This window comes from Tribolium madens, unplaced genomic scaffold (genome assembly GCF_015345945.1).
Source record: "Tribolium madens isolate multiple individuals breed KSU strain unplaced genomic scaffold, Tmad_KSU_1.1 Scaffold_91;HRSCAF=231;Tcas5.2_LG7, whole genome shotgun sequence".
NCBI lineage: Eukaryota > Metazoa > Arthropoda > Insecta > Coleoptera > Tenebrionidae > Tribolium > Tribolium madens.
Window position 1 is genome coordinate 16,551,836 of NW_025401063.1, and position 26,116 is coordinate 16,577,951.

The following is a 26,116-nucleotide window of genomic DNA, read 5'->3' on the forward strand; positions in this document are numbered from 1 at the left end:
GGAACACCCTGTATTTTGGTGATAATATTTTTTATTCAAATTTTTTTTTTCATTGTTTTTGTATTTTTGTATTTTTTTACATAAGCCATCGCCCATCGTAACTCAAAACTAATTTTTATGAGTTACTACAATTTTCGTTGGGAGAGTCGATATAAGTATGACAATTATTTTAACATTTTCTTTAAACAATGAAACAGCACATATTTGAAGATACACCACAGCTTAAAATTGTAAATTATTGTTTTATTAATTATTAATTTTATTAATTATTATTATTGTTTATTCCCGAATCCGGTGAAACTAGTGCCGCCCTCTGTCAACAGTCACGCACACTTCTGGAGTTACTCCGGTAGCACCCGCCCGTACCCGATTGGAATTCACTTCTAGTGATCCTCAGATAGCGCTAGCGATGCACTTGAGCGCCAAATCCATACTTTTACACATGACACCTAGTGATCGAAATAAGCCACGCAGTGAATAGTGCGCATGGTGCGCAGTGTTGGTTTTGGTTTCAGAGGGTTTTGTCTTCGTGAGCGGGTTGTGGGATAGGATATTTGTGCTGGTTCCTCGAGTTGTTTGTTTAAGAAATTAGTTTTTTTGATAATATTGAAATAAGCTCTGTGAAAAATGACTACTTTGGAACTGTATACGAAGGTAAAAATTTTGTTAGGGATTTAACTTTGTTAAAAAAATTGCGAAGTATCTTGTAGGTACATGCTGCGATATTTTTTTTTTTTGATGTGCGAGTTAGAATCGTGGCGCAAAACCGGTCTTTTAAATGCCACGAAACGGATTATTATCACAAAATAATTGCTATTACAATCTATTGTTTCTTTTAGTACCTTGGAAAGCATTACTACCGAATTTGTTGTCCTAGTCCTTTCAATCGATTGTGTTGTTTCCATTTTTTAAATGTTTCCATTCAAATTTTGAAATATTTTTTACGAATTGCCCTACTGATATAGGCTAATAATAAGAGTGATAAGTAAAAATAAGTGTGTTATTCTCGCTAAAAAAAGTGACACCAGAGGGTTTTTCTTGGTTAGTGGGTTGTGCAGGTTCCTAGTTCTTATAAATAAAGTTAATGTTTAAATTAAATTTAAATTTAAAATAAGTTCATCAGTAACGGCACAAAATGACTAAATTGTAGGTATATACGAAGGTGAAATTCGTTTCTCATTTATCTTTTATCTTTTTATACTTGATAATTGATAAGGTATTATTTTGACGCGCGAAACGTGGCTCCTAACCAGTTTTGTAAATGCCATGAAAACGAAACCTTTTAGCATACTATCAGCAAAGAAATGTAACTAAACTTCACTGTTCCTTTTAGAATATTACTGAATGAGAATTTGTTCCATTGGATCGATGTTACTCCCTCTAACCAACGTAAACAATATTTAAAATTATAAAAGAAAAAAACATATTCGCATTAGGTATTTAATTGTATTTATTGATTGCTATTACTTTTATATTATCTCGAAATCGAGAAATGTAATAAATCTTAATAAGTGCTGTGCTTAAATGTTGACAAAAGTACCCTTTAAATGTAGATGATAAAAGGGGCGTTATTATTACTTTTAAAACTCTTATTACATCATTAAAATAATATGGATTTGACGACTTGGGTTATGTTATATTATAATTTATTTCTTGCGTAAAAAATCTTTATACGCTACAGGGTTACTGTGTCTTTGTAAGAGACATGTGCTGATTCCTAAATATAGTCCTGTTTGTTTAACAAATTAGTTTTTTTGATAATGTATAAATAAATTCCGTGATAACGCTGCAAAATAATTACCTTGTAAATGTATACGAAGGTGAAAATTTTATGTTGCATTTACCTTCGTTAATTGTTGCTACTTTAACTAACGTAATAATACTTGAAGTTACCTATGACATGTCATACAGTTATAGTATTATACAGGCTGTTCCGTCTAAACCCCACATTAAAAGTATTGGCAGTTCGAATAATTATATTTATTTGAAAATTGGTACATAGCCATAATTCATTAAGTTTACATAAATGAAAATATTTTCAAGATGGCGACACTTCCGGTTATACCGGAAGTCGGTCTCAACTTTTTTATTTTAAATAGAGAGCTATATCGTATAGTTTGCTATGGAAATCAAAAATGTCAAAATTGTTTCTCAATAAACGTTGACAGTGACTCATTATTTGACAAATAGTGCCAAAATATGGAGAGACAAAGCTACTCAAACATAGATTTAATTAATTTATTTTGTATTTATGGAGAGTGTAACAAAGGTATGATGTCGTTCATTAAACAAAAATAAATTTTTCTCACTTGTTAGCTTTAAATAATGATTTCATGGTAGAACCTATCAATAATAATTAAGTTTGCATAACTTTGGTTTTTCATATTTGGGCATTATTTGTTAAATAGTAATTTACTGTTGACGTTTGTTTAGAGAAAATTTTGACATTTTTGATTTCCATAGCAAACTATGTGAAAACGGGTGTGGCTAGTAATAAATTTTCTGTAGTCTTAAAAAAAGCCCATAACTTGAAAATTATTAAATTTAAGTATAGGGAATATTAATACTGATCGATGCACAATTAAATTCTCTTCTATTTAGTAAAATAAAAATTGGGGTATTTCATTTGAAAAAATTGTTTTACGAGTATTTGAATTATTACAAAAGTAACCCCAAATTTTGGGATGTTTTTTTTTTCAAAATTTGAAAACAACAGAAAAAGGATTTAAGCTTTCTATTTCAAACGCCAAAAAAACGAATTCAAAATCTTCAAAAATGGCAGAGTTACTGATTTTTAAAGTGGAAGGTGCAGATCCAAAATTTTTTGAAAAACTCAAAATATTTCAAAAACGGCTAAATTTAGGTATAGGACAAGCTGATGAAAACTCCATTAAAATAACCCAATTAATCCAAAAACGCAGTACAAAATACAGCTTTTTATTTAAAATAAGAAAGATAAGACCGACTTCCGGTATAAGCGGAAGTGTCGCCACCTTGAATATATTTTCATGAGAACTTAATGGATTATGGCTATGTACCAATTTTCAAATAAATATGATTATTCGAACACCCAATACTTTTAATGTGGGGTTTAGACGGAACAACCCTGTATATACACTTTATTAAAGAAAAAAATCATATTGGTTAGTGAATTGTAGTTTATATTTATTGATCGCTATTACTTTTATACTGTCTGGGAATTGAAAAACTTAATTTTTTAAATGAATGTTGGTGTATTTAAAAGCTGAAAGGGCGACATATTTCCTTAAAAAGAATTATTATGCATTAATAAGTTGCAATTGAATTTATAAACCTCAAAGTTTTAAATAAAGCTATTCGCCATTCCAATGCAGAGAAACACATCGATAGATGTTGTGAGCCATAAGTGAGAGTGATCTGAGATCTTGAAATTTTCTCATGCTTGCAGTGAATGGCAACAACGTTTTATTAATTAATTGGTACCCGTAATCTAATTCTTAGTTGCAAAAAAGGGTATATTGGCCTCATTGTTTCAATTATCTTAAAAATCTCAATAAACTAAGACGAATTTTTTGTAAAAATATGTCTAATGCACAGGAAAAACGTTTAGCAATCCGGATTTTCCTTTAAAAATCAAAATTCAATGAATACTAGTAACCAAAGTCTTAGAAAATTTAAATATTTTTTTATAAATAAAGGTCAAAACGTTTTTGTTGAATCACTCTGTACTTAAAATTTTAATTAAAGTTTTGCAACAAAATATAATAAATTTAGAAAAAAGTATTTTACTCGTTGTAAGAACATACCATTGCTCATTGAAGTCTTACATCTTCCATCTTTTATCAATCTCTTATACTAAACGAAACATACAGGGTGTCCGGAAAGTCGCGCACGTCCGTGACACTGTATTATCGGGCGGTGCCCTAGACAACAAGAAAAATGTTAAAAAAATCTATCCAAAAAATTTCGAACTTATGAGAGTTTAAATTTTAAACTTAAACTTTATACAGGGTGCGCCAGAACTCGCGCCCCAGAGAAAAATTTCAAGTAAGATAGGATACTAGGAACATGGAAAAAATTCTCTGTCAAAAAAATTTGACATTTGACATTTTTTTATGTCTATTTAACGATACTGATGATCTTGTATATTTTTTTTAATAAGTATTTAGTAAAGCTACAAAAATTTTGCCAATAAAAGCTACAAATAACATTAAACAGAGTTACAATGCAGCTTTCTTGTTTCCTCTTCTAATAGCCTGTAGCAAAAAACTTGGAAAAATATTTTTCCAACAGAAATAAATAGTCGTAGTGCAAAATAAAAAAAAAAATAAAAAAAATTAATTAAAACAAAAAAGCTATATCCTAAACTGGAAATCTGTTTAATGTTATTTGTAGCTTTTATTGGCAAAATTTTTGTACCTTTACTAAATAATTATAAAAAAAATACAAGATCATCAGTATCACTAAATAGACATAAAAAATGTCAAATGTCATGGGGGACTACTCCATTACTCCCTTTCAAGGAAGTGCGCGACTTACCGGACATCCTGTATTTTGTCTTAACTTTCTCACTCTGTATTTTATTTTACTTTATTTAAATTGGGTTTTAATTTTTAATCGATGGTAAAATTATACAAATTACGTTGTTGCAATATTAATATTATTATAATATTCTTTTGAAATTCAGAGAAAATGTCTTAAGTCAGGCAAGTGAATTTTTCATATAGGGGATCTACGAAAAATTAGATTCGACAGTAATGCTAAGCTGCTGCAGATGTTATTTGATTCACCCTGTGTATGAAGGAAGCTGTTTTAGAAAAAAAAAAAAAAAAAGATAGAGATAACTGTGATAATTTTGCAGTTTATCAAGTGTAAGTTCAGACTATGATTAGATGCACTTGTTGTTTGGATTACGAAAATGTAAAAGGATGATCGAATTAAAGAGGCTATACTGTACCAATAATTACGTCTTCTTTACGTCAAACACTTTTTTAACGCTCCTAAAAGTTAATTAAATTTTAATTGTTTTTTTTTTTATGATGAGTTTAATGGATCCGGAAACATTTCACTAGATAATCGATTAATAAAAAATGGAGAAATTTTGTTAGATGGATTTCGACAAAAAAATTAGGTACATTTAAAATATTTGTCTCTGAGTGGGTTGTTGATTTCCGCTGTTGCCTGATGATAATATGATAAATTCAATCGTTTTTCCATATTTAAAAGATGCTCAAAATTCAGTTTCTAGTTTTATAGAAAAAAAATAAAAGTAGTCGAAATAATAGCAGAAACAATAAACGTTTATTGTGTATTATGAAATTTAATTGCTGTCATAAATTCAAATAATAAACAGAAAGAACAATTCAAATAATTTCACTTGACATGTGACATTTGGGCGTGGGATGCAAATACACCTAATAATTTTTTTTTATTTACTAAAGGTAACATTACGCCAAGATTAAGTTACCATTAACCTTGGTTTAACATAAAATGTGTTACCAATTTTTCATTGATTTATTAGTATAAAATATGCAATGAAAATTTACTGCGCTTTTGTTACCAAAAACAAAAAATCATAAATTCATTGTTTCCTGAGTTGTGGTATGCCACAAATGTTACCATTTTTGTCTCACAAAACATGCAAATGAGACTTTTAATTTTTTCCAACTATAATACACTATAATAACAATCCAATTATGACATTAACCAAATTGAATCTGAGAGTGAAAGTACGACGTATTACTTCCAACAACTGGTTATATTGTTATTTTAATCATTTGGGAGCGCAAGCGACTTTTATATAAATCATGATCGAAAGTCGAACACTACAAAAATCAGTTCCATGCACGGAATTTTTATATTTTTTTTAAATATTCATCTAGTCAATACTTTTTTTGCTTTCATATTTTTCCAATGACGAAAGCATACATTTCGTTACAATACCGTTAAATGTCCTCAAACTTGCCCGTGTAAAGTTCAAACAAATTGCTGTAAAACGTAATCTCGTTTGTTTTTCTAATTTAGCATTCAGCAACATTATTGTCGTTTGAACGGAACATTTTCATGCAATTTGCGGTGGAATAACGAAATGTAGAGCTTGACAGTGGCGATTAATGGCATCCGTTTTGATGTCAAAGACCTATTTTTGAAATGACTCATTCGATAATAAATATTTTATCTCGTTTAGATTTCAATTATCACATTTTTGTATTAATTTCAGGGTGCGAAGGTATGGATCCCTCACCCCGAAAAGGTATGGGAAGGCGCCGAACTTGAAGAAGACTACAAAACAAACAAAAAAACCCTTCAAGTATTAACAGAAAACAACGAGAAGAAAACCCTTACGATCAAATCAGAAACTGATCTACCCTATCTAAGGAACCCTTCAATTTTAGTAGGCGAAAATGATCTTACATCGCTCTCTTACCTACACGAACCTGCCGTACTTTACAATTTGCAAGTGCGATTCTGTCAAAATCGAGACATTTACACCTACTGTGGGATTGTTTTGGTTGCCATTAATCCTTACGATGATCTTCCTATTTATGGTAAGTTAACACACCGTTATTTTACGAGGAAAATCGTTAATTGCCTGACACAAATATGCATGAATGGATTTTTTCCGTTCGTGAATACATAATGACTTATTAATTAAATGGAATTTAGCGAATCTGTGCCAGTATTTTTGCAAATTTGTGAAAACAGTTTGTTTACTACAAAAATAAATGTAGCGTAATTATTTGATGATTTTAACGGTTACTTTAAAATAAACAATACATCAATGGAAACATTGTACATACAATTTTATTTATTGATAAATTCTCATTGAAAATTGACCCACATAACTGAAGGCATATTAACCTTAAGTGTGTTTGTTGATATTGATTTTTATTACTGCAATGTGGAGGCTTATTTGAACGTTATATTACAACATCTAATTAAAATAAACAATGCTTTTTCTATTTCCGAACTCATGAAATAATAAAACTACAAGAAAGCCTCTCACGTCTTGAGTGACATTCTAATAAGAGTATTTCCTTTGTGTTGAAAAAAAAACACAAAGTTGCGAGTCTTCAAATGATTAAGAGAAACCGCAAGAATACTACAATTTATTTAACATCTTATTTTGTCGTAATTTTGTATTTACAAATTCACACAAGAAGAAAAATATGTAATTAAAATTTAAATTAAAAACACGGTTACTACCTACATACTCGTATATCTAGGTATCTTTAATCATCCTACTATTAAAACACAAAAGGGCAAAGGTAAAATCAGATACAGTAAGTAAAGTAATGATTATTAAAAGTAAACTGGTTGCACCCACGTGACCTAAAATCAAGGTTGAAAAATTAAGTAGAATAAAACAACAGTAATAATTAAAATAATCTTTCAAGTGGTTGCGTATTTGCATCTCCTTATTTTTGTCAAAAAGTAAACAATATTAAAGAGTAAGCTTTGAAGTCATTTTTCTTCACATTTTTATTATTGCTGTTATTGTTGACTTTCAAAAGTGAAAAAAAAGTCGTAGACTTTCTCTTTTTAAAATTGAGATGACAAAAAATCTGCTCTGTAAAACCTGTTTTAAATATCTAATTTAATTAACATTTAAAATTTAAAGAATGTAACAAAAACGTCTAGTCTCTGTAGTTTCGACCATTGTATTCATAGGGATCTTACTTTCTATATCGCAAATCTTAAAATGTTACAAAAAATTTGAAAGTTGAGATTCGTGCAAAACATTCACTCGATGAATTGTGGGAAACAAGGATTAAAACTTTAAACTACCGCAGAAGCATATTATCAGTTTTTCTTATGTATTTTGATTACTCCCAATTTAAAATGAAATTGGTATAATTTGGGACTAGTTTACTTACTTCCTGTTATCATTTACAGTAAAACATTAATAATAATAGATTTTAGTACCGGTTTTAACGAAATTAAATTTTTCAAGGTATTAACGAACGTTCATTGTTTATATCATGCTATTATCACCGCGATAACACCTACAATTTGCGATAAATAATATGACTCATGTTATGCAAACACGAGAGCAAATAAATAACCGCAAAATTAGAAAAATCACACATATCATAAGATGATATTTTATCTTTTTAAAATAAAAAATAATGCAACAGCACACACATCTCAAGGATATTTTATCTTGTAATTATTTGCTACAAAATTTTGTAAGAAATGTTTGTAATACAGGGCTGTCCCAGCGAGTTGAAAAAGTCTATTAGTGACCTTTAAATGGTAAAATTAAAAAAATATATACAGGCTGCGCCAGAACTCGCGCCCCAGAGAAAAATGCCATGTAAGTTAAGATACTAGAAACATAGAAAAAATGTTTAAAAAATTCTATCTATAAAAGTTTCGAAGTTATGACAGTTTGAATTTTGCACTTTGACTCTATTTATTTCTGTTGAAAAAATAATTTTCCAAGTTTTTTGCACCAAGTTATTAGAAGAGGAAACAAGGAAGTTGTATATTAAATTGTAACTTTGTTTAATGTTATTTGCGGCTTTTATTGGCAAAATTTTTGTACCTTTACTAAATAATTATAAAAAAACATATACCAAATCATCAGTATCATTAAATATACATAAAAACATGTTAAACGTCAAAAAATAAATGTCAAAATTTTTTGACAGATAGAATTTTTAAAATATATTTTTCATGTTTCTGGTATACTATCTTACATGGCATTGTTCTCTGGGGCGCGAGTTCTGGCGCACTCTGTATAGGACATTGATAGATACTAATCTAGTCCATCGCCTAAAAGTATTTTCAACTATACAGCGTGTCTCAAAAATAAGTTACAATACAAACTTTTTTAAATGAAACACCATATGTTTCTTAGCGTTTTTGGATGTAGATTTTTATGACAATGTTTTTAAGCTAAACTTTTATTGGTTGATTTTGCTTAGTTTTAAAAATAAGACGGATTTTTTGACGAAAAAATGCACTTTTTAAAAATTTATTACACAAAAACCAAGACATGTACAAATATATTTTTTTACTACCGCAAAGAAGAAAATACAAGCTATAAGGTTGTAACATTCTTTTATTGTGTTGCATTTGCAAAGATAAAAAAATGAAGGTCTTTGTTAAAAGTTCAATAACTTAAAAAAATTATATGGAACACACTATTTTTTATTTTAGCATCTAATATATTATTAAATTGTCTTTCTAAAATTATTACTTTTAGGTGTTTATAATCAATGATTAAAAATTAAAAAGATATTTAACGTTAAACATTAAAAAAAATAATTACTATTGTTTCAGTAGCCAAAAAGTTCACAGTTGCACAAGAGATGGAAGAAATATCACTTAATCATCACATTTGTGTTAAACTGAATCCATTATTCTTTATTTTTACAATAAAATAATTCGAATTTCAGTATTTATAACGATTTTTACAATCTCTGGATAAATCAACGGATAAGTGATTCGTGGTGGAATTATTATGGTTGCTATACTATATAACAATGTCCAGATATTGATAGGCATTGTTGCTACAATTAACATTTAAAATTAAATATCTTTTAATTTATCAATTCTAGACATTAAAAGTTTATTTTTTAGATAGACGATTTATCAATCAATATATGCCAAAATAAAAAAAATAGAGTGTTCCATTTACATTTTTTAAGTTATTTAACTTTTAACAAACTTCTTATATTATTATTATTAATCTTTACAAATGCAAAACACTAAAAAATTGCTACAGCTTTAAATTCTGTACTTTCTTCTTTGAAGAAGTAAGAAAAAATTTGTTCTAGCTGTCTTAGTTTTTGTGTAATAAATTTTTAAAAAGTGCGTGTTTTTGTCAAAAAAACGTCGCGAAAAGTTTAATGTAAAAAAAAATTTTTGAGACAAACTGTATGTTAAAAATAATTTTACGCGATGGACTAGATTAGTATCTATCAATGTCCTATATATTTTTTTAATTATACCATTTGAAGATCACTAATGGACTTTTACAACTCGCTGGGACACCCTGTATGTATATTTTGTGCTACAATAAAAAATACAAACAGAAATAGTAAACCATGGGAGATTGATGGCATTTTCGATACCTTTCAAGGATACTAAAATTATTGCCTGGCATATGCCATACATAACTTCTATATTGCATGTGCCCAAATTTATGCAAGTAATCCATACTATATTGTATCGTATCCACTTATTTCTTACAACTTGCAATGATTTACGAATGAAAATAAACGAAACATGGTTATACAAGCAAGGAATAATTTATTAAATTAACTTGGTTTGCATTATTGTAGTACCTAGCTCAGTTTAATTTTTTAGAAATTTAAATTAGAAATAAAATGATGTATGTATGTACAAGCACGATCGCATTATGCATTCTTTGTTAATATGTAAAGTTTCAATATTTTAATGTTTAAAAAGGTCAGTCTGATTTAAAATTAAAAAAAAATCCATTTTAGATGTTTTAAACTAATTCTATTGCGGAAACAAAACTTGCAACTCTCTCTTCAGACCGCTTTTCGGAGAAGGTCTAAGACATCCCGATGCATAATTCTCTTTATAGCAGTTCATCAACTCCACCTTTGACCTGTTAATTTTTAAAAGAACACTTGTAATCACATACTTTGTCTTGTACAAGACTCAAATACATTTTCCAAGCAAGTTCCACTAACTTTTCACGCTAATAAATTATAAACTATCATTCGCACATCGAGACGACCTCTGGGTCTGAATAATTTAACCGGAATGGTGATTGCACATTTTGCGTCAAAATTTTAATTTACCAATTACAGAAAAAAATCGTATTGAAAAGGAATATAATCATTGATGTGTGACCGTTCTATTTCTTTACAAAACCGTAATTGCAAGAGTTTCACACACCATTATCGTGTCTTTCAGGCGTCGACACCATACAAACGTATAGAGGTCAAGCAATGGGTGACCTAGATCCTCACATATTCGCCGTTGCCGAAGAAGCATACACAAAATTAGAAAGAGAGCAAAGGGACCAAAGTATTATCGTATCAGGAGAAAGCGGAGCCGGTAAAACCGTTTCAGCAAAATACGCAATGAGGTATTTTGCGACTGTAGGGGGCAATGCAACCGAAACCCAAATAGAAAAAAAAGTACTAGCCAGTAGTCCTATCATGGAGGTAATAAAGATAAACACAATTGTAACCTAGTTATTTGCATTTTCAATCGTAGGCAATCGGCAATGCGAAAACTACAAGGAATGATAACAGTTCTCGATTTGGAAAGTTTATAGAACTCCAATTTAATAAACAATTTCATATTAGTGGGGCGTCGATGAGAACATATCTCTTGGAAAAATCGCGAGTCGTCTTTCAGGCTCCCGATGAACGGAATTACCACATTTTCTACCAATTGTGTTCTGCTAGAAATCAACTCCCACACTTGCATCTCGCTGATCAAGACAGTTTTTATTATTTAAATCAAGGAGAAAGTCCTAATGTGGACGGAGTCGACGATTTACAAACCTTTGAAGAAACGCTAAATGCTTTGAATCTTCTAGGGTTTAAGAAATCAGATCTGGATGACATGTTTAAAATTCTAGCCTCCGTCCTACATTTAGGAAATATTGAGTTTATCGAATCAATCATTTCTACAGAAAACGAACAAGATCAAGAAGGTTGTAGTATACCGGTGAGTCATTTTTTCAAATCTAAAGTCTGTTTTCTCTTTAAATGGAAATTACCAAGTCAAAATTTTGGTGAAAAAATTGGTAGCAGCTTGTCTCTTGTTTGCTCTTTGTTTTTGTTCCTAGAAATTTTGTTAAACAAATTTGTATGCCTGTTCGCTCTTTGAAAGCGCTATAATTGAATACCTGAGGGCAGACATCATCTAAAGACATAATAATTTTGATAGAAACACCATAAGTAAGTACAATGTTATGGACAAAAATGAGGTTCTTACTACAAAAACTTTGAAGAAAAAGGATGTATAAACAGAAAAAAAGTTATTTAGCAAAAGATACAAGTAGGCATTATGATGATTGGCAATAAATTTTGTGTAATTTATTAAAATGAACTCAAAGTTGATGCATTTTAAAAATTCTTTTTCAGCTTTAGTTTCAAAATTGTTACTTTTTCAACTCGTTCCTCAAAAACAATGCACAAGACACTAATTGAAGTGCGTTCTTTCCGAGGTTTTTTCTCATTCATATTTATTTTGTATTCTTGCTAAAAATTGAGAATGTTTAGCAAACCTGCGTCGAGTAGTTCCATGCCAAAACGATCACTTTTAAAACTCATTGTTTCTGATTTTCGTAAATTTGAGATATGTTATAGAACGTGTAAGAATAAGTGACACGAATTTCACCGTTTTTTATTTCTTTAATGTATGTTGAAAAAACAGGAATGTTCAAAATTAAGTACCTTGTAACAAAAAGAATTTGCATCTAAAGAGCAAATCAACATATTGAAACGATTTTTTTTTAAATAATAGATATAAGTAGATACACCACGGACATGATAATACATGTATTCTAAAAAGTTGTTATTAACAACTAATTTAAGAATATGTTGTTTAAACTAAAAAATAAACAATTACTCAGGTTTTTAAAATTCCCAAAAAATTTATGTAAAAAGTTTCATATTTTTACTATGTCTTCACATAAGTTTCAAGACGGACGTTTTAAAAAGGGCTGAAAAACAAATTTTGAGGGCGCTGCATAGTGCATGATCTCCTAAGATCGTCTGAAAGTAAAATTAAATAGAAAACTTACCAATTACCGTCACTAATAAACAGTTCTAAAAAAACACATAATTTCCAATAACTTATTAACATTTATTTTTCAAAAAATATCAATAATAAATACAAATTCCTCGGTTGAGGAAGAGTACTCTCTATATTTTTTTATTCTATTTACTGATATTAGAATAAAAGTATGTACATTTCGCGTATCTTTTATGAGCTTCGCTCGACTGAAACGATCATTTAGAAAATCGCAGTCTTTCAACTTGTCGATTAGATTATACAGGGTGTGTCAAAAGTCCCGGACCAACGTAACATGCCATGTAAGGTAACATACCAGGAGCATGGAAAAAATGTAAAAAAAATCTATCTATAAAAATTTCGAAGTTACCAGAGTTTAAATTTTACACTTTGACTCTATTTGTTTCTGTTGGAAAAATATTTCATGTTTTTTTTTGCTGCAGGCTATTGGAAGAGGAAATATTGGCAAAATTATCGTACCTTTATTAAATAATTATAAAAAAAAACATATACAAGATCAACAATATCATTAAATAGACATAAAAAATGTCAATTTTCAAAAAATAAATGTAAAAATTTTTTGTATATATTTTTTTCATGTTCCTGGTATCTTACCTTACATGGCATGTCACGTTGGTCCGGGAATGTTGACACACCCTTCAACCAAACGTAATATGTGAAATATTTACTCAACCGAAGAATTTGTTTTTTATTATTTATATATATTTTTTAAATAAATGTTAATAAATTATTGGAAATTATGTGCCTTCTATACAACAGTTTATTAATGACGGTAATTGGTAATTTTTCTATTTAATTTCCAAGGAAACGCTACTTTCAGGCGATCTTAGGCGTTTATACACTCTATTTTTTTTCAGCCATTTTTAAAACGCCCGTCTTGAAAGTTATGTGAAGACATAGTAAAAATGTGAGTTTTTACATAAATTTTTTGAGAATTTTAAAAACCTGCGTAATTGTTTATTTTTTAGTTTAAACAATATATTTTTATTTTTTTTGTTTATAACAAATTTTTAGAATACATGTATTATCACGTCCGTAATGTACCTATTTATATCTATTATTTAAAAAAAAATCGTTTCAATACGTTGTTTTGTTCTTTAGATAAAAATTCTTTTTGCTACGAGGTACTTAATTTTGTACATCCTTGTTTTTTCAACATACATTGAATAATAAAAAACGGTGGAATACATGTAACTTATTTTTACACGTTCTATAACATATCTCAAATTTACGAAAATCAGAAATAATGAGTTTTAGAGCTGTCTGACACGAGACTAATTTCAGTACTGAATTTAGTACTGAAATTGCGTGCGCAAGAAAATAGAGCCTGTTCTAATTTCTTGGATGAAAGCTTGCTAAAACTGTGCACTAAAAATGCGCATTAATAAAAAGCGTAAATTTAAAATATTCGAATGTAAAAACAGAAATATTATAACTAAGACGCTTTACGAGCTTTTGTCTAAAACTAGAAAAATGTTCAAGGGTAATTTTTTGAAATTGTGTTTATGCTACCACGCCCTGTTATCAAAAGAAACGTATTAAATCCCGCGCAATATTATAAATTTTGAAAATCAACAATTTATTGCAGAAAATTTGTTATTATTTGTTATTGTTTTCAAATCAATAGTTTATCTTCAAAATGCATTTTCTATTAATTATTTACTTTAATATCTAATTTTTAATTTAATGAACCGATTTTGTAAATATTGCAGAATTTGTCAACTAAAATATGAAAAATGTAACAAAGAATAAATATAACAAAATATCACAAATTTTAAAGTAATGCTAAATCAATAAGTGGTGAATTAACTAACGTCCCTCAACATTTTTTAAATAGTTTCTTCAATTGTATGGAATTTCAGATACATGTTACATAACAGAACTCCAAAATATTTATTTTTTAAAGCTAACTAATGTAGTTTTTTTAATACCAGACATTAAACTGCAATTCCATTTAGCCTATTTTAACGTTCAAAAACGGTTGGAGATAAAAATCTCTTGAACATTCTCTTCAAGAAAATTTTATTCTCTACAACCCCTTGATTGTATTTGTTGTAAATCTAACGTTTTTCGATCTTTTTAATTAAAGAGAATTATTCGCAAATGTTAAACTTGGCTTTAAATTTTATATAACTCATTTAAGAATACTTTCAGATGAAATATCTGTAATATTTTTTAAAATTTTATTTTTTTTTTTAAATTGACAATTGACAGTCCTTTTGGTCTTTAGCAAGATCAATGCGCATGTTCATAGACTTATTTCAGTACTCACGTGTCATACAGAACTTCTACTAACTTCAACTAATTTCGATACTAAATTTGCGCGCGCAGTTTCAGTAGTAAATTCAGTACTGAAATTACTCTCGTGTCAGACAGCTCTTAAAAGTGATCGTTTTGGCATGGAATTACTCCATTACAAATTGCGTCTACATTTTAACGGGTCCTTTTTCAAACTTCTTGCCTTCGAACTATTCGTTTCCAAATTTCTAAAAACTGTTAGCGGTACCAAATTTGTTCCTTTTTGGTGTTTCGTCTCTAAATTTTCTTAGACGACTTTTTGTGTTGACATTTAATGACATTGTTTTCAAATTAATTACAAAACCGGAACTGCCAACTTCCTTCATTAAAATTACCATGAATGAATTTACTAGTGGTGCCAACGTTAAGACTGTTTGGCATTTCCATTTAAAAAAAAAACAGACTTTATATTTTGTGAAATAAATCAATTTTTATGTAGGGCACAGACACACACTTGAAAATCTTAGCAGAGTTACTCGAAATTGATTTAAAAGAAATGCAACAGTGGCTCTGTACTCGAAAAATTGTTTCAATGAGAGAAGTCTTCCTTAAGCCAATGTCAGTTGAAGATGCTCAAGCAGCCAGAGATGCTTTAGCGAAGCATATTTACGCAGAATTATTCAACTGGATTGTGCTAGTCATCAACAAGGCTTTAGAATCCGACATACCTAGACACAAATTTATTGGAGTTCTCGACATCTACGGCTTTGAAACCTTCGAAACGAATTCTTTTGAACAATTTTGTATTAACTACGCTAACGAAAAACTACAACAACAATTCAACCTCCACGTCTTTAAATTGGAGCAAGAGGAATATATCAAAGAAGGAATCGAATGGAAAATGATTGATTTTTACGACAATCAACCCTGCATAGACCTCATCGAGACAAAATTAGGCATCTTAGATTTACTAGACGAGGAATGTCGGGTAAGTTTGAAATAGTTTCTAATCACTAATAAAAAAATCAAGATGCCCAAAGGGACCGATAGTTCGTGGACAGAGAAATTATACTCAAAATGCGCAAAATATTCCCACTTTGGTAAGGCCCGTTTCGGCACTTCCGCTTTCACCATCAACCACTTCGCCGATAAAGTCCAATACGAAAGTAACGGCTTTCTGGAGAAAAATCGCGACACTGTGATTGAAGAGCAAATCTCGGTGGTGAAAAAGAGCAAAAACGATTTAATTCGGCGCCTTTTCGGCGACGATTCACAAAAATTAGCCGTTCCGAAAGCTAAACTCAAAGTGATTTCGGCCAAACCTGCCCCAACCTCCCAAAAAACCCACAAAAAAACAGTGGGATCACAATTTAGAGACTCACTTAACATGTTGATGACCACGTTAAACGCCACAACCCCGCATTATGTCCGGTGTATCAAACCAAACGATTCGAAAAAACCGTTTGAGTATAACCCAAAACGGGCGGTTCAACAATTAAGAGCTTGTGGTGTTTTGGAAACGATCAGAATTTCAGCAGCCGGATTTCCGAGTCGGTGGACTTATGTTGATTTCTTCTACCGATACCGAGTCTTGTGTAAATTTAATGACATCAAAAGGAATGATATGCAACGAACTTGTCAAAATATACTAGATCAGTATATTAAAAATAGAGATATGTTTCAATTCGGGAAAACTAAGATTTTTTTCCGAGCCGGACAAGTCGCCTATTTGGAGAAGCTTCGATCGGACAAACTCAAAGCTTGCTGCATCATGATGCAAAAAACAATCCGGGCTTTTATTTGTAAGAAAAAATACCTTCGAATCAAGCGTTGTACTATCAATATCCAGAGATATGGTCGAGGTTATTTGGCCCGAAAACTGGCCGAAAATATACGACGGGAAAGAGCCGCCAAGACGTTACAGCGATATATTCGAGGGTGGGTGAAACGTGTTCAATATCAGAGACTTAAAACATGTGTGACTGGTATCCAGAGGTATGCCAGAGGATATTTAGCAAGACGGCGATACATGCAGTTGCGATACAACGCTAAAGCTCTTGTAATTCAACGCTATATGATAGGGTACTTGGCACGGAAGCGTGTTTTGGCTTACAAGAGAAAAATCATCATATGCCAAGCTGCGATTCGCCGATTCTTGGCGCGAAGACAGTACAAGAAGCTTAAAATCGAAGCGAGATCCATTGAACACGTCAAGAAACTTAACAAAGGCTTGGAGAATAAGATCATCAGTTTGCAGCAAAAGATTGACGATATAACGAAACAAAACGCAGAATTGATGACTTATAAGACCGGAGCTAACGAACTCAAGTAATAACACAAAAAAAGTCATGTCGTGACAACTTGACAAATTATACAGGGTGTTCGGTCTAAGATAACACCTAAACTTACTTCTTTTTTTTCAAAAAGTAAATATTTGAGTAATAATATTTATTCTTGGCTTTCTTAATAAATGTATTACATTTTTTTACCACATCCGGTGTTGCCGGAAATGCTACCAAATTTAGTTTTTCAAATGGAACACCTATGTTTTTTTTCCTTCAAACAATAATAATTGACATGAAAAATACTGTAAACCACTGTTTATTACATTTTGCGTAACACAATGCAATCAAAAAACATCTTAAATCTTAGAATTTTATAAGGAAATTGGTCGTGTAGTTTTAAGAAGGGAACCCATTCGTCTCAGTTGTTTTTCATTTCGACTAAATATCCAACGATTTGGGTGAACTCTATTTGAGGATTTTTCTCTATACTGTCTTTCAGCTTCCGCTCTATTTTTATTGCACTTAAAAAACACTTCAAACAGATCTACCAATTTGTCGTAATTATTATCATCCATTATTAAAAATCTCAATAGAATTTATTGACAAATTAGGCTTTGTCAAATTAACAGTTAAACGATATCCAAGCATACTGCTTTTTGCATGAATACCTTGACAAGTAAAATCCGCCTACGTTGCAAAATTTGCAATAAAATTCAAAAATTTAAATTGTTTAAATGATGTAAAGTAAAATGCAATAAATAGTGGTTTACCGTATTTTTCATGCCAATTATTATTGTTTCGAGCAAAAAAAATAGATGTTCCATTTGAAAAACTAAATTTGGTAGCATTTCCGGCTACACCAGATGTGTCAAAAAAATTTGATGCATTTACTAAGAAAACAAGGAATGAATAGTATTATTTGAAAATTTAGTTTTCGAAAAAAAAGTAAGTTTAGGTGTTATCGGCCGGGGCTACTTGGACCGAACAGCCTGTATATCACTTTGTTCGTCTCAGTGAGACAAATTAAATGCACTAAAAAAATTCATAAAGTCTACACATTTTGAAATTTTCTAATTTAAATGAATTTAAAATACTTTAACATTAAAAAATCATTACTCAATAACTATTAGGCCGATTTCTTTCAAATAAAGACCATTCTAAAGGCATGGCCTTGCCCTTTAGAATGATATGAAATTTGAAATTGAATATTGGCAAACTTTTCTTCGAACACTGTTCGAAGAAGTTCGAAGTAAATCGAATTAATCTAAGAAAATCCCTACGAGTAATTTTTTTTCCATCATTACCATCGTATAGAGCATCTCTTTATTAGTTGTAATCCAAATTTTCAAAAGAATATACCGAGTAGTTTTCATGATATAGTTTTTTGAAGTTAAGGTTTGTTAATCAAGCATTGCTCCATATAGGAGAAATACATGTTATCTTACTTAAAATTGCATTTTTATAAAAGTATTTGTTTTAAGACTCTTCTTTTGCTTAAAAATGGTCAATTGCACCTTCTTTGTTCTAATTAGAATAAACAAAAACTGTTTCTTTACTTAAAACAGACAAAGAGTACCTGCGTACTAATTAAAGCAAATAAAGAGGTTTTTTGTTGTAAAAATGACCACTGATCATTGAGCAAAGAGGATCTAGAAGTTTAAGGCACGAGCCTTTTTCAAATCAAATCACTTACCATTCAGATTTCGACCTGTTCACTTTGTTCTAGCTTTCTGAACTTTTTTTGAAAATGTTCTCAGCAAATGCTTTCTCATCACTTTCGAGTGATGTTAAATGCAATAAGTCACTTGCTTTAAACTTCTAGATCCTTTTTGCTCAATGATTAGTAATCATTTTTTAGAACAAAAAAAACTCTTTATTTGCTTTAATTAGTAGGCAGGTACTCTTTGTTTATTTTAAGTAAATAAACAGTTTTTGTATATTCTAATTAGAACTAAGAGAATTTTTAAGCAAAAGAAGAGTCTTAAAACAAATACTTTTAAATAAGATTAACATGCATTTCTCCTACCAAGTGAATAAAAAGTATGGAACCAAACGTTTTTTGCTTAAACTATTTATTTTTTTTAAAAACTAATTGATGAGTACTATAAAAATGTGATGATTTAACAAGAATAAAATTTTTCGAAATTTCTTTTTGTTTTTGAGTTCTACAAAAAAATATATTTTTTTAAATGGCAACCCACTATAAAAGCATTTTTCTCATAAAAGCTATACTCTTAGGATTACAACTATCTGCTTTATATATAATTTTTTCAAAAAAATTTTTTCACATAAATTGCAATTTTGACAAAAAAAATCGCGTAACTCAAAAACAAAACAAAATTTCGTTCTGAAGATACGATCACATTTTTTATATTACTTTAATTTATATTAATTATTATTTTCTGGAGGCAAATGATTAAAAATAAAACCGCTTGGTTCCATATTTTATATTCACGCTGTATATGGCGCAATACCTGAATTGCAAACCTGAACTTCAAAAAATCATATCTTAAAAACTACTCTAATTATTTTAAAAATTTGGATTCGTACTAATAAAAAAATGCTCTACACGATGGTGACGAAGAAAAAAAAATACTCGTAGGGTTTTTCTTAGATTACTTCGATTTACTTCGAACTTCTTCAAACACTGTTCAAAGAAAAGTTTGGCAATATTCAATTTCAAATTGCATATCATTCTAAAGGGCAAGTCCATCCCTTTTTAGAATGGTCTTTATTTGAATTAAATCAGCTTAATAGTTATTGAGTAATGAAATTCATTTAAATCAGAAAAAAAATATTTAGTTCAAAGTGTGTGGACTTTTTGAAATTTTTTTTAGTACATTTGATTTGTCTCACTGAGACGAACAAAATGATATAAAATTTATCAAGTTCTCACGACACGACATGTGTAATTTTCGTATTAGGATTGATTTTTTTCTAATGGTTTTCTTTCAGGAATAAATTGACTGCGTTCAAGGCGATGGAAATTGAAATTAAGAATTTGAACGCGCTCCTTATTGAGAAAAATAAAGTCATTAGTAAATTAGAGGAAGATATTAAATTGGAACGAGACGAAAAAATGGATTTGATTAATGAGCATGAAAAGTATCAACAAGAAACGCAAAAGCAGCGAGATTTATGGACACAGGAAACGACCAAATTGCGTAAAGAACTTGACAATATCAACGAAATCGTTAAAATGAACCAAAAGGGAGCTGAAGAAAATCTTAAAGTGCGACTAGAGGAAGAGAAAATGTTGATTTTGAACGAGCAAGATAGTGATAGAGAAGCTTATCAGAAACTTTTACAAGAATATCATTCTTTGGAACAGCACTGTGAAGAGCTAGAAAAGCAATTAAACACTCAGAACCAAAACCAAAGTTCCCATAGAAGAAATATTAGCGATCTTAGCAGCATTGACAGTTTCGTTATTAATAGTGATATTGCTGAAGACCACGGTTACGGTTCCGTAAGATCAACCACGACTTCGTCGTCACAAAGAGAGAGACTTGAGAATATCGATTGGAAATGTGAAGGTGAATTGTTTCTTATCTTATCTTCATTGCACTAATATCTTTTACTTAGGAAATGTAGATAGTCAAACACCCAGTACAAGTAGTAGTGACACTAAACATGAATCTGAAAACAATAAAGTTGACGTTGGTTTGGTTCTTAAACTCCAACACAAACTCGCCGAAGTTGAACGCGAAAAACTGCGAATGCAGAAACGCCTAGATGAGCTAGACATGTCTCCTCGGACCGAAAAAGCTGAAAACGCGGCACGAGATTCGGTTAAAATTTCAGAACTTGAACTTGTCAACAGCAACTTAAAAACGCAACTCATGGAACTACAAAACAGCATTATTGAAGGGACTGGAAGTTCGAAAATACACGAACAGATGCAATTATTACACAATGAACTTGAAAGAAAAACTGAAGAGATAATTCAACTCAAAAGTGTTTTGGCCGACCAGACTAACAACATGAAGTCGCTTGTCAACTCAAATACTCGATTAGGTGAGTCGTTTTTTTTTTCATCTTTTTGTATTTAATTGTGTTTGTAGGTGCGTATATTAATGAGGATGGAGAGTTAGCCTTGGCTTATGAAACTCAAAAAACAATTAATAAACAACTCGAGTTGGAGTTACAAGACGAAAAATCCAAATTCAAAGCTCACGAACGAGAGTACAAGCTCGAAATTGAAAAATTAAGGGAGGATAATGAGCGCCAGCAACGACTTTTATCCGCAAATCTCACCAACACGCCACAAACACAAAGCGAAGCTTTCATGCAACATGAAATTACAAGACTAACAACGGAAAATCTTGATCTACACGACAAAAACGATACTTTGATTGAAACAGTCCGCAAACTCAAGAAACAAATTAAATTAATGACGAAAAAACTCAAAGAAGCAGGACTGGATTTGGACGATAATTTTAATGAAATTACCGACAACGAAGCTACCAAAACTAAGCACACACGGGCCTTACCGACAATCAGAAAGAAAGAAAGGGATTATTTAGGCATGTTTTCGTACTCTAGTGGTGAAGAAAATACAATTATGCGACAACTTGTTATCGGTGAGTGATTAGAAGAGTGATTTTTTTCTCACTATTGTGTTACAGATTTGAAGCCGAGGACTGCAGTTACTTTACTTCCCGGCTTACCAGCTTACATAGTTTTCATGTGTATAAGACACACGGATTATGTCAACGACGAAGATAAAGTCAAAGCCTTACTTTCTGCTTTTACAAACTCCGTAAAGAAAGTGATAAGAAAGCGACATGAAGATTTCGAAACAATGGCTTTATGGCTTTCGAATACTTTAAGATTAGTGCATAATATGAAACAGTATAGTGGTGATCGTGCTTTCCAATCTAAAAATACACCAAAACAAAACGAGCAATGTTTGAGGAATTTCGACTTATCGGAATATAGACAAGTGCTTTCAGACATTGCTGTGTGGATTTATCAGGGACTTATACGAAACTTTGCTGAAAAAGTCCAACCACTTATCGTACCCGCCATTCTTGAGCATGAGGAAATCCCCGGAATTAGCGGGAGTAAACCTAGTGGATTTAGAGGGAGGAGTAGTAGTGTAGCAACTAGTCCTGAAGCCAGTCAAAAACCAACTACAGCACTTTTACTGGAATTAACAAATCACCACAAGGTACACTCGGAGAAAAAACTATTCACCAGTCTAACTTTCTGCTCACACTGCGCTTTGTTGCAATAGTGTTTCCGACTAACTAGTTGGGGAGCAGGTAATATGTCGAAAGACCCTTATTTAGGAAGTTGGTCCGGACTCGGGGACAAAACGGTATTTTTCTGAAAATTTAGATTATTAAATGGTGATTATAATAATTTGCAAAATGACACTAAGCAAATTTTAGAGAAAAAAATGCATGCCCATGTATTTCATTACCTTCACAAAATTTTTTTGATTTACTTTTCATTTTATTAACAAATAGTTAGTTCTTCCGTTTTTTATATTTATTTTTATTACTTCTAAACAAAGCAAAAAATCCAAAGTGGTAAATTTAATGCCGTAATAATAATAATAACTAATATTATACAGTATGTCCCGGATTTTTTTATTTTACGCTAAAACTACAAAAGAAAAACATTTTTTGCTTCACCTGTTACCAGTAAGTCTGTAATTTTAACATTATTATCACTCAGTGGAAAGAAAATTTTATTTTTCTCTTGATTTTGAGCTTGTAATAACTAATAACACTATAGTCTACAAACAATACAACCTTATTATTATAATTAAACAAAAATAATTGTTAAATTTTTCTATCACGTCACACTGTTTTTGGTTCCAGACGATAATTTTCCTACCTTTCTGCACAAATGCCTCCGATTTAAAATTTATTTAAATTCAAATTGTTGCTGAATTATTGCAAAATTATTACTATATGGGTCTAAATAGGTCTTAACAACATTTCACTCGCATTTGGACTTCTTTTCTAAAAATTTAGGGAGCATACGTGACAAACAAGACGAACGTTTTCATCAAGATCTGAAGGGTTTTCAAAGATCGACACGAAGGTTTTTGGGATGAAAATATGTTAGTAGATTACTGTTGGATTATTATAAAGAAAACTGATCCAAAAAGTATAATAAAACCAAGTAAAATAACTCACTTTTAATATGTTTTTTGGCGGTTTTTGTATTTTTGTTAATTACATATTTCTTAAACATAACGAGGTGGACTTTTTTAAATAGTTTTTTTTTAACTCAGTGCCTCAAAATCTATAAGAAATTTAAGGTTTAAAAATCGTGTAAACTAGTGTATTTTTTCTCTGCGTTTTAAATCCCACATTGGCGTTTTATTTTTTTGACAACGATGTCGTTTTGACAGATGAGTTAACGCAAGTTAAATAATAAAAATGTTTGAAAAAAAAACATAATTTTAATAATAACAGCTTCTAAAAAAACAGTCATTTTTAACAAAAACAATCATTATTCAATTAATTAATTGTCAAAGTGACATCGTTGTCAAAAAAATAAAATCGTCAATGTGATGGGACTTGAAAAGCAAAGAAAGATTATTATTACAATTCCAAAAGTAAAAAATTAACTTTTCTTTCCACTGAGTCAGAATAATGAAATTTTAATTACAGATTTGCTCGTTTCAGATAAAGCAAAAACAACTCTTGCTGTTAAAGTGTTCCTTTATCTACTCAAAAAAGTTTTTAAAGAAATAGAAATAACATCTGCTACAAAAAAAAATTTTCCTTTGCTTTTTTGGCGTAAAATCAAAGGTAAAAATTTGTTTCCTTTTGAGTGGCTATTATAAAATGTATATTAGTTTAGAATTTTGATTATAAAGAAATAACTTGATAGAAATTGTCAAAAGTCAGTTTATTAAAAAGTTCTGACATTTGAAACTAGTCCTACAATTTTGATTTTTGAAAGCTTTAGATAAAGAACTTTAAGAGTCAAGTCAAGCTAAAAATGTTTTTGCTTTGCAGTTTTGGCGTAAAATCAAAGGTAATTTTTTTTTCCTCTTGTAAACTTAATCCAGGAACAAACTGTATACTTGCAAAATACATTTCTTAAATAAATGTATGTATTTGTAATTTGATAATTCGAGCAAGCTTGTTTATTATAATCACAATTTAATGTATACGTTATAATCTATGCTCATTGAAGTAATTTTCACAAAAAGACATTTTTCGGGTCCTAAATAAGAGTTTTTTGACATATTACCTGTTCTCCAACTAGTTAGTCTGAAACACTATTGCGACAAAGCGCAGCCCGAGTAAAAAGTTAGACTGGTGAATAGTTTACACAAATTGCTTTATCAATATTTTACTTTATTGTTTTTTTTTTCAGATTTTGACTTTCTACGGTGTTGATCCGGAAGTCATTTCGCAGATTTTTAAACAAATATTTTACTTTTTATGTGCGTCAAGCCTCAATAATCTGCTCTTACGTAAAGAGTTGTGTCACTGGTCGAAAGGCTTCCAAATTCGACACAATTTATCGCATTTTGAAATGTGGACTCGTGAAAAAGGCCTTGACGTAATAGATTCTTACAAATTTTATTAACTTAATTTACAATTTGCTTATAGGAAGCTTCAATACAGTCAACTTTACAGCCAATAATCCAAGCGGCCCATTTATTACAAGCACGAAAAACCGAAGAAGACGTTACTAGCGTTTGCGAAATGTGTAGCGCTTTAACACCATTGCAAATTTGTAAAATATTGAATTTATACACGCCTGTGGATGAATTTGAACAGCGAGTGCCAGTTTCATTTATTAGAAAAGTTCAGGCGAAATTACAAGAACGGACAACAACTGCTGAACAACAAGTAAATTAATTTTAATTTTTTATGCGTCACTTTTAATGAAATCTGTTTCAGACTCTACTCATGGATGTCAAATATCACTTTCCAGTACGATTCCCATTCAATCCTTCCGTCATATGTTTGGAAGATATCGAAATTCCAGAAATTCTTAAATTGCCTCAGTTAGAAAAACTTTAAACAAATATCTTATACACAAATTCACACAGTAGTACATTTGCGGTGTTGTAAATAATGTGAAGTTAGTCAAATTTACGTAAATAATTAATTACATAAACTGCTTAGTGCAGTTTTCTATCTACACAAATATTTTTACAACATTTCTTTTACATTGTGATTATAGAATTATGTGCCCAGTTTTTTAAGGGTGTTATTTATTTGTTATTATTTCTTGTAAATATTTTTTACTTTTGTAAAAATTGGTGCCATTCTGTTTGAAAATTATGTAATTGTTGTTTATCTAGTGTAGAATTTCATAATAATCTAAGAGAGTCAATTTATTTTAAGAAAAAAATATTAAATTAATGTTGTAAATTGTAAGCAATAGTAAAGCGAACTATAAGCAGAAATATTAATAATGTGATTGGACTGTATTAGTAAATTCTATTTTTATTAGATACATATCTTTTTAGTACAATCCTGTTTTAAGTGCTTTATAATGTGCTTATAAAATTGTAAATTATTTATATACAAGTATTGAGCTTCTACAATTTTATATATACAAAGCCTCCGAATTTGTAGCATTCTAATAATTCCAGAGACATGTACATCTTATTGCACTTTAGACAATAACTATTTTCAATCATTTATCCAAATATCTGATCTGATATATAAAATTGTAGCAGAGTATATTGACTAGTTACCCAAAAAGAAGTATTATATAAATTCTCGTTAATGTTAAAAGAATTTAGGAAACTGTTATTTGTGATTTGTGATATTTTATTGTCAGTTAAAAGAATATTTCATAGTTTAATTTAAAATTGTATCTATAAAGACAAGTGTGTAAAAAAGTATGAAATAGACGATCAGCAAAAAATA

The 26,116-nt window shown here is 30.2% G+C and overlaps 1 protein-coding gene across 1 annotated transcript; it reads left to right on the forward strand.

The window, feature by feature from the left end:
* Positions 1-504: 504 nt before the first annotated feature.
* LOC123010477 (unconventional myosin-Va) lies at positions 505-26,116 on the forward strand. The gene is made up of 13 exons (XM_044407390.1): positions 505-654; positions 6,200-6,527; positions 10,876-11,129; positions 11,182-11,640; positions 15,470-15,958; positions 16,001-17,298; positions 20,211-20,791; positions 20,841-21,272; positions 21,320-21,838; positions 21,884-22,428; positions 24,603-24,791; positions 24,842-25,084; positions 25,136-26,116. Exons 1-13 carry the CDS (start codon positions 628-630, stop codon positions 25,256-25,258), a joined length of 5,487 nt encoding a protein of 1,828 aa, XP_044263325.1. The 5' UTR covers positions 505-627; the 3' UTR covers positions 25,259-26,116.

What these genes read in the sequence shown, in the direction of transcription:
- LOC123010477 (XM_044407390.1), top strand. Translation starts at nt 628, where the DNA reads ATGACTACTTTGGAACTGTATACGAAG. An exon ending in TACTAGACGAGGAATGTCGG is followed by an intron (nt 15,959 to 16,000) that starts GTAAGTTTGAAA and finishes AAAAAAATCAAG; the next exon opens with ATGCCCAAAGGGACCGATAG. An exon ending in TATCGATTGGAAATGTGAAG is followed by an intron (nt 20,792 to 20,840) that starts GTGAATTGTTTC and finishes TCTTTTACTTAG; the next exon opens with GAAATGTAGATAGTCAAACA.